The sequence below is a fragment of the Meles meles genome, chromosome 11 (genome assembly GCF_922984935.1).
Source record: "Meles meles chromosome 11, mMelMel3.1 paternal haplotype, whole genome shotgun sequence".
Classification (NCBI taxonomy): domain Eukaryota; kingdom Metazoa; phylum Chordata; class Mammalia; order Carnivora; family Mustelidae; genus Meles; species Meles meles.
In genome coordinates this window covers 38,536,887-38,549,615 of record NC_060076.1, presented here as the reverse complement: position 1 = coordinate 38,549,615, position 12,729 = coordinate 38,536,887, and the positions used below count along the sequence as shown (strand labels likewise).

The 12,729-nt window shown below is 46.3% G+C and overlaps 1 protein-coding gene across 5 annotated transcripts in view; it reads right to left on the bottom strand.

The window, feature by feature from the left end:
- Positions 1-12,729, bottom strand: part of BAG1 (BAG cochaperone 1) — a 50,777-nt gene that overhangs the window by 36,198 nt on the left and 1,850 nt on the right. For 2 of the 5 annotated variants that reach the window (XM_046022620.1, XM_046022621.1), the window contains exons 3-7: positions 9,947-10,029; positions 8,117-8,230; positions 6,232-6,339; positions 5,237-5,299; positions 4,647-4,737 (exon numbers count right to left, since the gene is read on the bottom strand). In XM_046022620.1, the coding sequence (XP_045878576.1) occupies positions 4,648-4,737; positions 5,237-5,299; positions 6,232-6,339; positions 8,117-8,230; positions 9,947-10,029 (458 nt within the window). In that variant the 3' untranslated portion in view covers position 4,647. Of the gene's footprint in view, positions 1-1,975; positions 2,552-2,634; positions 2,977-4,646; positions 4,738-5,236; positions 5,300-6,231; positions 6,340-8,116; positions 8,231-9,946; positions 10,030-12,729 lie in introns of those variants that run through there. The other 3 variants (XM_046022616.1, XM_046022617.1, XM_046022618.1) reach the window with 3 other exon arrangements.

Genomic DNA, 12,729 nt, shown 5'->3' with positions numbered 1-12,729 from the left:
CTGGTCACCATCCATTCTGACTGTTGATGTTGGCATTGGACACAAGTCCAGGCATACACACCACGTGTGTACCTATACAATGGCTCACGAAAACACACAGTATCCAGAAATCCCACCACAGAGGCCCTAGCCTGTGGTCCATGTCAAATAACTCTCTTTTGGCCAAAGTGAATAGAAGGAGCCACTTGATAATGGTGGCAGAGTAAAAGAGTGTGGAGACAAGTCCTGGCCAATAGAAGCAGGGTCACTTGGACTCAGATTCCTGCTTTAGGGTAGCCCAACAGAGCAGGAAATGTGCTGTGGGAAAATACACTGGGAAGAAAGCCAGGGCAGGGAAGGCAGGAACCAGCATTCCCCAGACAACTGAAATGGGGACGTGGACAGGAATTGTTGCAATAGACCTGCAGGTAGAAGGTCATCTACAGGCCCTACTACTTACTGCCACTGGTAACAGAAACTTTTGCTCCTCTCCTGCATAGGAACGATGGCAGTATTGAGTTTGGTTGTGAGAAACCCAAATGCCAAAATAACAATGGCTTCAACAGTTCATTTTCCTCACACATGGACTTCTGCAGTGTGCTAATGCTCCTTGTATAGTTACTCTGCTATCCTCATCAGTTTCCCCTTCAGTGTACATGACAGCTGCTCTAAGTAAAGAAGGGCACTCTACTGCCTCTGAAGATGATTCCCCATAAGACAAACACACTGTGTGTACAGCCCATTGCCTAAAATGGAGTCTCTTGGCCATGCTAGCACAAGAAGACTGGGAAAAACTGTTATCTGGTGAGCCACGTGCTAAGGTGGAAATTAGTTCACTTATAGGAGTGACTGTTGGTGATCTCTAAGCCTCTGCCCTAAGTGTAAGAGGGAAGCCCCTCTTACACTCAGGGGGCACAGCTTCTCAGCCAAGCTTCCTGTCGGTGACCCTCCCCTCCCAGGCTTCCACAGCCATGATGAGGGATCCCAAAGATCACACCTGTACAATATGCCCAGGTGCTAAGTACAACACTGGAAGAAATACCTAATTCCCCATGTTACAGATGTGGAAACTTGGCCCTGTCTCTGGAAACATAACCGTGGGTCCCCAAAGGCTCTATATATGGCACATGACCCTCCTGCCCTGGCCATTACCGATCAGCCAAAAAATTCTCCGCCACTGGGGCGCCTGGGTGGCTCAGTGGATTAAGCCGCTGCCTTCGGCTCAGGTCATGATCTCAGGGTCCTGGGATCGAGCCCCGCATCAGGCTCTCTGCTCCGCGGGGAGCCTGCTTCCTCCTCTCTCTCTGCCTGCCTCTCTGCCTACTTGTGATCTCTGTCTGTCAAATAAATAAATAAAATCTTAAAAAAAAAAAAAAATTCTCCGCCAGGATTTTCTGAATCATAAATAAGGAAACAGGCAGTTCCTCTCTGGTAGTGAAGCTGCAAGATGTGTGATGTGGGGGCTGCTCACAGCCACGTTTCCTACTTTGTGGAAGAAGCAGGATTGAGAGAATGATGCCAGCATGCAAAGAGATGCAGAGACTGATTCCAGGCTGTGTTTGAATACCTGAAGCCCAACTGCCCTTAAACGCCCCAAAGCTATGTGGGATCACTTGACATCCTGCCAATAAATTTTCTTTCTTTCCTTTTTTTAAAAAAAGATTTATTTTAGAGAGAGAGAGTTTAAGCAGGAGGAGGAGCAGAGGAAGATAGAATCTCAAGCAGACTCCTTGCTGAGCACAGAGCCCCAGGTGGGGTTCGATCTCATGACCCTGACATCGTGACCTGAGCCAAAACCAAAAGTCAGATGTTTAACCGACTGAGTCACCCAGGTGCCCCAGTACATTTTCTGTTTCAACAATCTCTTTGGAATTTGGTTTCTTGTGCTTTCAGTTAAAAGAATCCTGAATACCAGAGCAGGAAGGGTGTCTCAGAGAAGGTAACCTTAATGCTGAGTCTTTTTTTTTTTTTAAGATTTTATTTATTTGACAAAGAGAGATCACAAGTAGGCAGAGAGAGAAAGGGGGAAGCAGGCTCCCTGCTGAGCAGAGAGCCCGATGCGAGGCTTGATCCCAGAACCCTGAGATCATGACCTGAGCCAAAGGCAGAGGCTTAACCCACTGAGCCACCCAGGCACCCCACTTAATGTTGAGTCTTAAAGCAAGTAGAAATTGTTGACTAAAATTATGTGTGGGAGAATTCTTCCAGCTCTGTTTGGCTGAGGATGTTTATGGGATCACAGAGCCCCATTGGTTCCCCTTGTAGTAGGACTGACCATGTGCCAGGAAAAGTGGGCAGTCGAGGAGTATTTTTTCCCTGTTCACTGGCAGAGACACCCTGTGGATGTGCAGATCTGGGGGCAGAGGAGTGGGGGGGCTTGTGCACAGGCTCCAGTCACCACCCTGCACACGTGTCCAGTCCCCAGTGGCGCAGGGCCTCTCTTCTCCACCCTTTAATCAAACAACGGCTGTTGATGCAGTAAATTCCAGCGCTGACGGAGTGCAGCTGTGGAAATATCATTGTGGATGTGTGCATCTGACATTCATTCATTCTCCAAATATTTATTAAGCACCTATTCTAAATAGACAATGTGCTTGAAATATGCTGTTAACAAGACAAAGAAGCCCCTTAACTCAAGAAACTTAGAGTCTAGGGTTAGAGGTAAATATTAATCAAATAATTCCACAAATAAATCATGGTTTATCATGCTACTTATCATAAAGAGAAGTTACGGCAAATTGTGAAAGGATATCACCTGGGGGTTTAAGATGTTCCCTGACAATAGATGAGGCTTCTCCATGGAAGAGACATTTGAGTTAAGTTCAATGGATGAACAGGAGTTACTCAGGAAAAGGGTCGGGGAAGTGGGGGCGGAGAGAGATGGTGAGGAGCTGTCCAAACAGAGGAACAGCATATGCAGAGACCCCAAGGCAGGAGAAGGCACACAGCATCTGGAAGACCAGCGTGCCTACCAGCAGACAGCAAACAGGCCAGTGGCTGGGGATAAAAGGGAGAGCACATAGGATAACGACTATGGCCTTTATCCTCAGGGGCCTGACATGCTAAGATTGGCACTTTATGGCCACTCCGGCTGCTCTGTAGGGAAGCTGCTCTTTGGAAGGCCAGAGGGGAAGTGGAGACCAACAAGGGAGAGGGACGGAGAGGGAGAGAGATAAGAGCCAGCAGGCCCATGCTGTGGGGAGGAAGTACAGTGAAGAGTCAAACTACCAGCTTTATATCCTGGCTGTGCCACTTACGACCTTGAGAAACTACCTAAGCTCTCTGCTTCCTCACCTCTAACATGGGGACAGTATCTGTCTGCCTCCTAGAATGTATGAGCATTAAATGACTAATATACCTGAAGAACTCAGAACAGTACCTCGCACACAGGGACCTCTCATTACACGCTTTGGTCCAGCACCACACAGCTAGCCTATAAAAACTATCAGATAAACACTGAACTGCTGATTAAAATGGGGAGTGGGCTGGGCTAGGCTGAACCTCATCCACTTATCCACCCCTGTCCTAGGTCCTACCCACACAGGCCTAAATTCCTGGGACTTCAGTGACTCCTCTCTGCCAAATAAGGTTGGCCTCAGAGTGGCCTATTGGAAGCCTGTCTCCCAGGCACTGTGTGGAAAAAATGGGGTGACAGCAGCTGACTCAGTTAAGAGTTGTAGCATACAGGGGCACTCTTGACTTATTCAACACAAATTACAGCTGGAACCACAGAAGGCTTTTGCTTCTCCTGTTTAATCAAAAAAGGTTTAAACATCTTTTGTTTGCTGATGATACATAAACTGCTTTTAAAAAATGTTATAACAGTGGAGGGGGCCACAAAACAAACAGGAACAACCCTGAAGGAAACACTGACCTCAGAAGGGTACAGTGAACAGAAATGCCTTTGAGGAACGCCTTAGAAATTTATGGTTGCCTTTGCCACCTGCCTCACTGTGGTTCCTTTCTCTGTCCCCCCACTCTGTACTTGTGACCTGGTTTCAAGCAGAGCTTTGGTCATTACTAGGTTCTAACCTTCTAAAGATTTACTTAAGCACAAGGAAGTCCACACATCAATACAAGCCCAACCCCAGGAATGGGTCTGAGGTCTCGTGGCCTGTGGCTGGGCAGGGTTACTGGGAAGTGAGGTCAAGGTCTGTGAACCAACAACCCAGCCACCTGTTCTAGAATTTGGTTACAATGAGGGATACCTGGACCACCCTGTGAGCCAAATACCTATTCTGAGCCACTCCCTAGATGTAACCTCCTGGTGATTCTGGGTTACATCGACAGGCTACGGAATCATAAGGGCAAAAAGGCCTCATGAATCTGAAGACAGGGGTGGCCTATAGGAATTACTCCAACACAAAGGAGAGGTCTCCCCAGCCCAAGGAAAGCACCCCAAGGTTGAAAGAGTTGGCAAGATTGGCAGGAAACATCCCCCAGACAAGGTGGGCTGCCAAACGGCATAGCCACATGGAGACAGAATGAGAAAACAAGACAGGCAGACTGTAGAGAATACTTGTTCATCGGTAACAGGGTAGATGCAGGAAAACTGTGAAGTGGCCAACTGTCCCCAGCAGCCCTGGAGAAATCAGGTCACTTCTGGCCCAGAGAGGGCAGAGCTGGTGGCACTGTTCTTCGGGCAGCCCTGCCTCATTCCACCTCACCTCACTCGGCCAGGGCCAAGTTCATGGACTGTAGCCGCTCTGTCTCCTGGCAGATGTTCTGTTCCACCGTGTCACACTCAGCTAGGAATGCCTAAAACACGAGTGCAGGACAGTGAGGGACCACCTGGGGCTAACCTCTCCCTGCCTGTGCGAGGTTCTTTGCTCAACCATTATGGGGAACCCACGGGGAGGGATGGAGCTAGCCTGGGCTCCCAGGTAAGGGGAGGGAGGCAGAGCACAGCACAGGACCAGGATTTCTGACAACAACCCCCCAGAAAGGTGGTGAGGACAGGAAGCCTTGCCACTGTACTACACAATTTCAGGGAACAGTGTTCACATGAATAGTGCCTCCTGGAATTATGTAATGTGGCATCATAACTGTTCTCCACTGATCTTACTTCCCAGTGAGTTTAAATCCAAATATAATTACAGGGACATGAAAGGAGCTCTTCTCTTATGTTCTGGGCTCACAAAATCACAATCAAAAGAAAGTCCACACCACACAGCACACCTTTTCTGTATCCTACTCTGAACAGATAAACACACACACCAAGACATTAAACTTTGTAATGCTTCACCACACAACTCACCTGAACCCTTTTCACCAAACCCTTCCTTTTCAGTCTACTGTCTTTGAAATTTTCCGGCAGAATCTGTGGAAGAATAAGTTGACACATAAATCATCTCAATAAAAGTGACATAACATGACAGAATACCCACAGTCCACCAACATGAATGAGACGTGCGTGTTCAGGAATGATTTTCCTTGATCTGTATCCTATGTGGCCCTTACCATGGCTCTTACCCCTATCCTTTGTTCTCAGGGTCTGGGCCATGGAAACTGATGTATAACATGGACTTTGTCCTTTCCCTATGTACAGGTACTGTGTCCTGGCCACATCATGAGCTCCCTGTGCTTCTTTCTAACCGCCCACACTCCCTCAGAATCCCAGGCAGAGTAATTCACCCTCAAAAATGAGGCATCAGGGCACTTGGGTAGCTCAGTTGCTTTCGGCTCAGGTCATGATCCCAGTGTCCCGGGATTGAGTCCCACATAGGGCTCCCTATTCAGTGGGGAGTCTGCTTCTCCCTCTGCCACCCACTCCCATTTGTGCTCCCTCTCTCTCAAAAATAAATAAATAAATAAAATCTTTTAAAAAATGAGGCAGCAGGCTAGAAATATCATATTATTCTATAACAGGGAACATGAGAGTCGATGACTCTCAACAGTCTCACAAGAGCGGGTCTGACTGAATTCTGTTCAGGTAATGAGCCCAGTGGGGTACCGGTCACATGAGTAGCATGAAGCCCTATAAAATCACAGTCCATTTGGGTCCCAACTTTGTGAGGATTAGATGCTTTTAGCATATATAAATAAAAATGACAAAAGCCCTATGTTGGTGGGATGCGAGTGCATAAAAATCAGGAACGATCCTGTCTTTCTGTGTACCCAGCAAGGGCTGGCCAGTGTCTGTCACACGGCAGGCGCCCAGTACGCTCAGAAAATAAGAGTGCATTAATGAAAGAGTGAAACTGACTGAAACACAGTCAAAGCAAACTAGTTCTCGGCTGAATATGTACTTACCAGTGTGTCAATCTCTTCCAAGATTTTCATAAATTGCTCGATAGTGGCTTTTACTCTCCTATCAAGTTTGCAGAGGGCTTCAGCTTGCAAATCCTTGGCCAGGAAACCCTGTGCAGGAATAATGCATTATTGCAAGGGTTCATTGAGGCTGACAGAAAACTCCAGGCCAAGGCACTGATGAAGCAGCCACACCCTGAGCCCACATTCCCCCAATAGTTTGGGCCAGACCTCAGGCCCACAACTTCATCTCTTGGAGAAAACAGAGCCATCCCTTGCACCACAATAGGTTACAGGCCACTCTAGCTCTCATGGCCCACTGGGGCTGCTAATGCTTCCTGGGGCCTGGCTCTGGTGAAGCTCCAGTCACCAACGTATACCCACACCTAAGAGGCAGACATTAAGAATGCAGGGTGTAGAGTCCGACAGGCCCAGTGTTGAATTCTAACTGCCATTTACTGGCTTGTGATCGTGAACAAGTTGCTTAACCCATCTGAGCCTTAATGTCCTCATTTTTAAAATGAAGATTATGATACACACACCCCAGAGGGTTACTATTAGGATAAAGACAAACATAAGCAGACTCTTAATATAATTCCTGACACAGACATGTGCTAACAATTTGGATGAACACCATGGACACCTGATGTATACAAAACAACATGGATGGACCTTAAAAACAAGGGCGAGGGGGCTGCCTGGGTGGCTCAGTTGTTAAGCGTCTGCCTTCGACCCAGGTCATGATCCCAGGGTGCTGGGATCAAGCCCCACATCGGGCTCTCTGCTTGGCGGGAAGCCTGCTTCTCCCTCTCCCACTCCCTCTGCTTGTGTTCCTTCTCTCGCTGTGTCTCTGTCAAATAAATAAATAAGATCCTTAAAAGAAAAAAAAAGATTTCATCTACCTATTTGACAGAGAGCACAAGCAGGAGGAACAGCAGGCAGGGAGAGGGAGAAGCAGGCTTTTCCCACGAGCAAGGAGCCCAATGTGGGGCTCGATCCCAGGACCCCGGGATCATGACCTGAGCAGAAGGCAGTCACTCAACTGACTGAGCCACCCAGGCACCCCCTTACTTAGTTTTAGTATCCCTTCTCTAATACAAGGAATTGAACAGGATGACGACCACCCCCCCACCCCCCACCTTACCTGCTAAGATCAAGCTCAACTTGGACCTTATATGCATCAACAAAATGTTCTTTGTCGGGGCGCCTGGGTGGCTCAGTGGGTTAAGCCGCTGCCTACGGCTCAGGTCATGATCTCAGGGTCCTGGGATCGAGTCCCGCATCGGGCTCTCTGCTCGGCGGGGAGCCTGCTTTCCCCTCTCTCTCTGCCTGCCTCTCTGCCTACTTGTGATCTCTGTCTGTCAAATACATAAATAAAATCTTTAAAAAAAAAAAAAAATGTTCTTTGTCTTGCTAAACACATTCTCACAGCTGGGCCTGAGAGAAGCTACCTGTTCTGTTTCAGACAATATGTGACCCTGGAATGGCAGGTGCTCTCCTAGGAGCACAAATGAATGCTGGCTGGGGTTTGGAAACAGCAATGACAAGAACACTTCTAAAGCACTTAGTATGCATCAGACTCAAACTACAGTTTGTTGTTGTTTTTTTTTTAAATAAGCACTATGCCCAAAGTGGGGCTTAACTCACGACCCTAAAATCAAGAGTCACATGTTCTACCAACTGAGCCAGCCAGGTGCCCCTCAAACTGCATCATTTAATCCTCACACCAACCCTGAGAAGAGGTACCATCATTTTTCCCTTTTAAGGAAACTGAGACCCGGCAAATTTGCCCACAGTAGCAGAAAGGGTAAAGCCAGGATCTGAACCCAGGGAGACTAGAAAGCCTGGCCTCACAACCACACATTTGTATCTCCCCAGAGACAGTGACCTGTTGGATTCCAGTAAGCTCTTTGTTCAACTCTTGCAGTTGGTCAGCTATCTTCTCCACAGACTTCTCCAAACCTTTCAACTTCTTTAGTTCAGCCTCTTCCTCTGGACTGTTCTACAATGTTAAAGAATAAAATGAAGTCAGTAATTACCAAGAATAGTGGCTTCTGACTGGAAAGAAAAAAATAAATCTGACCACAACTGGGTTAAACCACTCACCTATAAAAAATAGCCTTAACTCTGCTGCTCCCTGGAAAGCAAGCTGGAGGGTTTACACATGGAGGTTTCCTACCTACAAACACTCTAGACTAGAAAGAAGACACTAGGTAAACATTCTGCAAGGACCCAGACAGCTTGGATTGAGAGAAAGGAGCCAAACCAAGTGCCAGAGTCAACATGAGGCTGGGGCAGCTGACTCCAGACTGAAGCCTCTGGGGGAACAGATGAAAGTGAACACCTGTGAGGAGTCCAGAACGGTGAGACTAGGAACTGTGAGGTAAGAATCCCACCATTCCTTTAAATGAATTCCTTAGTGTCACCCACCAGCTGAGCTCTCCCATTTACTAAGACGATGATAATGATGAATACCTTCGTTGGGCATTCCCTCCACTATACTAAACACTTTTTCTGTACTATTGTTTTAAGCCTTATTACAAGCCAGTGAGGAAGGTAGTGCTTTAGATGATGAAACTGAGCTTTAATATAAAGTAACGTAAGATCACACATCCAAACGAGGTAGAACTGACACCTGAAGCAGACTTGGCTTCACACACCCCAGGGCAACTCCAATTAGGGGTTCTATAATTTCTCCAGACTCAACCCTTAGTTTCTGCCCATCACCCAGAACTATTCTCCCTGACCCTTGAGCAAGAAATCTAGAACACTTCCCCTTCTCTCATCTAAACAAATGGTAGTCAGGGCCAGCAGCTTCCTGCTTTTACACTACCCCAAACTGTTCACATTCTTCTTTGTGGCCAAATCCTGAGTGCCAGACTCCTGGCTGTTCTGCGGCTAGACTAGATCTTCTTTGCCTCCACATTGCTAATCTCTGTCCCCTCTCCATGCTGAAAAGTAAGGAAACTTCCTATGACCAGCAGTTTTACTGTGTCACAATGCAGGGCTGGCCATAACCCTCTCTCATCACCCCAGGGGCTACTGTCCTCACCAACTGGCTCTTTTCCTCCCTTGGCTCTTTTTTTTTTCCTTAAAGGTTTTGTTTATTTGACAGAGGGAGCGAACACAGACAGGAGGAGCAGCAGGCAGAGGGAGTGGGAGAAGCAAGCTCCCTGCAGAACAGGGAGTCCAATGTAGGGCTCAATCCCAGGACTCTGGATCATGACGAGCTAATGGCACCCAGGCACCCAGCCACCCAGGCACCCCTTCCTCCCTTGGTTCTTTAGTCTGAACCTTTCTTTCTAGCCAAAGAGGGCTTTCCCTTGTGGAAGATTTTAGTGGAAAGGGTGTTTAAAGGGAGAGATTCATGAAATTTGCAGAGGAGTTATTTTAATAGAAGTTTCTCTTATAAATCCCCTCCATGTGAGTAAGACCTGACTCAGGCATCATTTTAACCAGATTGAGATCCATCACCATAAGAGCTATGTTACTGACATGGCATAATTGTTCATGATTCCCAGAGCAAAAGCCATAACCAATAGGAGCCAGAGGGCATGAGAATAACAAACCTGGCCATATCAAATAAATGGAACTACATCTGTTTAGAGAGAATCATTTCACTAATGTAGAATGTGGGTCCCCAATTAGGCCTTCTAAATATGTATAGAAGACCTTAGTCATTTGATTCTGGGGTATTCTGGTAGAAAAAGCAATTTACCTTCTTCCCAATTAACATGACTCGGCAACCATTTTGTATTCCGAGTGCTGACAGTGGCTTCTCCATTTCCTTCAGAGATTTTCCTGAAAAGAGAAGATATGCCAAGTGGTAACAACTATACAACACTGAAAATAGATTTCACCAAGGTTACAGGAAATAGACAAGTGTGTTCACTAATGATGAGAAGAGGATAAATTGGTATAACCTTTTCCACAGGTGTCTTGATCCAGTAATTTCACTTCAGATTTTCTCCTGAACAAATAAGTGGACATATGCCTGCACAGTAAGTGTTATAAAATAATTTTCAATGCAAGCTTAATCATAATAGTGAGAAACTAGAAAGAGACAAACATTTAGGAATGGGAGCTAATTAACTATACATCAGTACAACAGAAGACTTTGTAGGCATTAAAGCTAATTTTTTCAGGAAACTTCAATGCCATAATAAATGTTGATGGCTCAGTTTTTTGTTTTTTGGTTTTTTTTTTAATTTTATTTACTTATTTTGACAGAGAGAGATCACAAGTAGGCAGAGAGGCAGGCAGAGAGAGAGAAGGGGAAGCAGGCTCCTCGCTGAGCAGAGAGCCCGATGCGGGGCTCGATTCCAGGACCCTGAGATCATGACCTGAGCTGAAGGCAGAGGCTTTAACCCACTGGGCCACCCAGGCGCCCCTGATGGCTCAGTTTTATTAGAAAAATGTAATTAGGAGCGCCTGGGTGGCTCAGTGGATTGAGCCGCTGCCTTCAGCTCAGGTCATGATCTCAGGGTCCTGGGATCGAGCCCCGCATCGGGCTCTCTGCTCTGCAGGGAGCCTGCTTCCTCCTCTCTCTCTGCCTGCCTCTCTGCCTACTTGTGATCTCTCTCTCTGTCAAATAAATAAATAAAATCTTTAAAAAAAAAAAGTAATTAAAAATTGTATAGTCAATATAATCTCAGTTTATCAACTATACACACACACACAAACCCACACTTCAGGATGCCTGTACAAATGAACAGAAATATCCTGAAATATGATGAGGGGTTTTATCCAGGAGAACATTTTCTTCTTTGTGCTTTCCTCTATTTTGAAACATGGTTTCTACTGCCTTTTATAATTGCATAATAAAGAGTTTTAAAAAGAAAACACAAGGGGTGCCTGGGTGGCTCAGTGGGTTAAAGCCTCTGTCTTTGGCTCAGGCCCCACATCAGACTCTCTGCTCAGCAGGGAACCTGTTTTCTCCCCCTGCCTCTCTGCCTACTTGTGACTTCTGTCTCTCAAATAAATAAATAAAGTCTTTAAAATAAAAAAAGAAAACACAGGGAGTTGCACTATGATGTATAAATAAAAATGCTTCCCATCACTAAATTTTTTTTTTAAAAGATTTTATTTATTTATTTGACAGAGAGAGATCACAAGTAGATAGAGAGGCAGGCAGAGAGAGAGAGGGAAGCAGGCTCCCTGCTGAGCAGAGAGCCCAATGCGGGACTCAATCCCAGGACCCTGAGATCATGACCCGAGCCGAAGGCAGTGGCTTAACCCACTGAGCCACCCAGGCGCCCTAAATTCTTTTTTTTTAAGATATTATTTATTTGAGAGAGAGAAAGAGCATAAGCAGAGAGAGGGGCAGAGGGAGAGGGAGAAGAAGCAGGCTCCCTCTGAGCAGGGAGCCCAGATGCTGCGCTCGATCCCAGGACCCTGGGACCATGATATAAGTGGAAGGCAGATGCTTAACTGATTAAGCCACTCCACCCCCTTCACTAAATCCTTTATAACTGGCACCATTATAACTGGCACCAAATAGCATAAATTTGGCCCCATCAGGTACCATAATGAGTTCCCATGGGAATGGGAAGAAAGACTAGGGATAAAAAGGGAGTGGGGTCCTCGTAGAAATCAGCATCATCCACTGGGCTTGCCACATCCACCCCTGGTAAGTTTGTTCAACATCTTCTCTGTGTCAGCACTATGCTGAGCATTGGACACAGGAGTATCTTCCCTCAAAGAGTTAGTTATTCTAACAGAGAAATAAGATGTTCAGCAACTATGAAAACAACTATTATTTTTTTTTAAGATTTTATTTATTTGACAGAGATCCCAAGTAGGCAGAGAGGCAGGCAGAGAAAGAGGAAGGGAAGCAGGCTCCCTGCTGAGCAGAGAGCCCGATGCGGGGCTCAATCCCAGGACCCTGGGATCATGACCTGAGCCAAAGGCAGAGGCTTTAACCCACTGAGCCAACCCAGGCGCCCCTGGAAACAATTATTTAACAGTAATTTCAATACAAATTATGCAGAAGTGATAGGAAATGCCATAGGCACATATGATGGGAAGAGGATCTAACTTAGCCAGGGAAGACTACCCATGTGCTTTTATCCAGAATGGTAAGATTTCTGCCATCCTCACGGGACTTCAATTCTAACACCGGTTCAAGTGTTTGAAAGTGTCCTGTACACAGTAGGTCCTCAATAAAATGTGTTGAAGAAATGCATGAATAAACAAGCAAGTAAGAATTATCCCAGTTTAGGGGGCGCCTGGGTGGCTCAGTGGGTTAAAGCCTCTGCCTTCAGCTCAGGTCGTGATCCCAGGGTCCTGGGATCGAGCCCCACATCAGGCTCTCTGCTCAGCAGGGAGCCTGCTTCCCCCTTCTTTTCTCCTGCCTCTCTGCCTACTTGTGATCTCTGTCATGATCTCAGGGTCCTGGGATCTTAAAAAAATCTTAAAAAAAAAAAAAAAAGAATTATCCCAGTTTAAAAACTAAGAATTATCATTACATAAGGTTAAGTAGTTTTAAACAGGTCCTTTAGC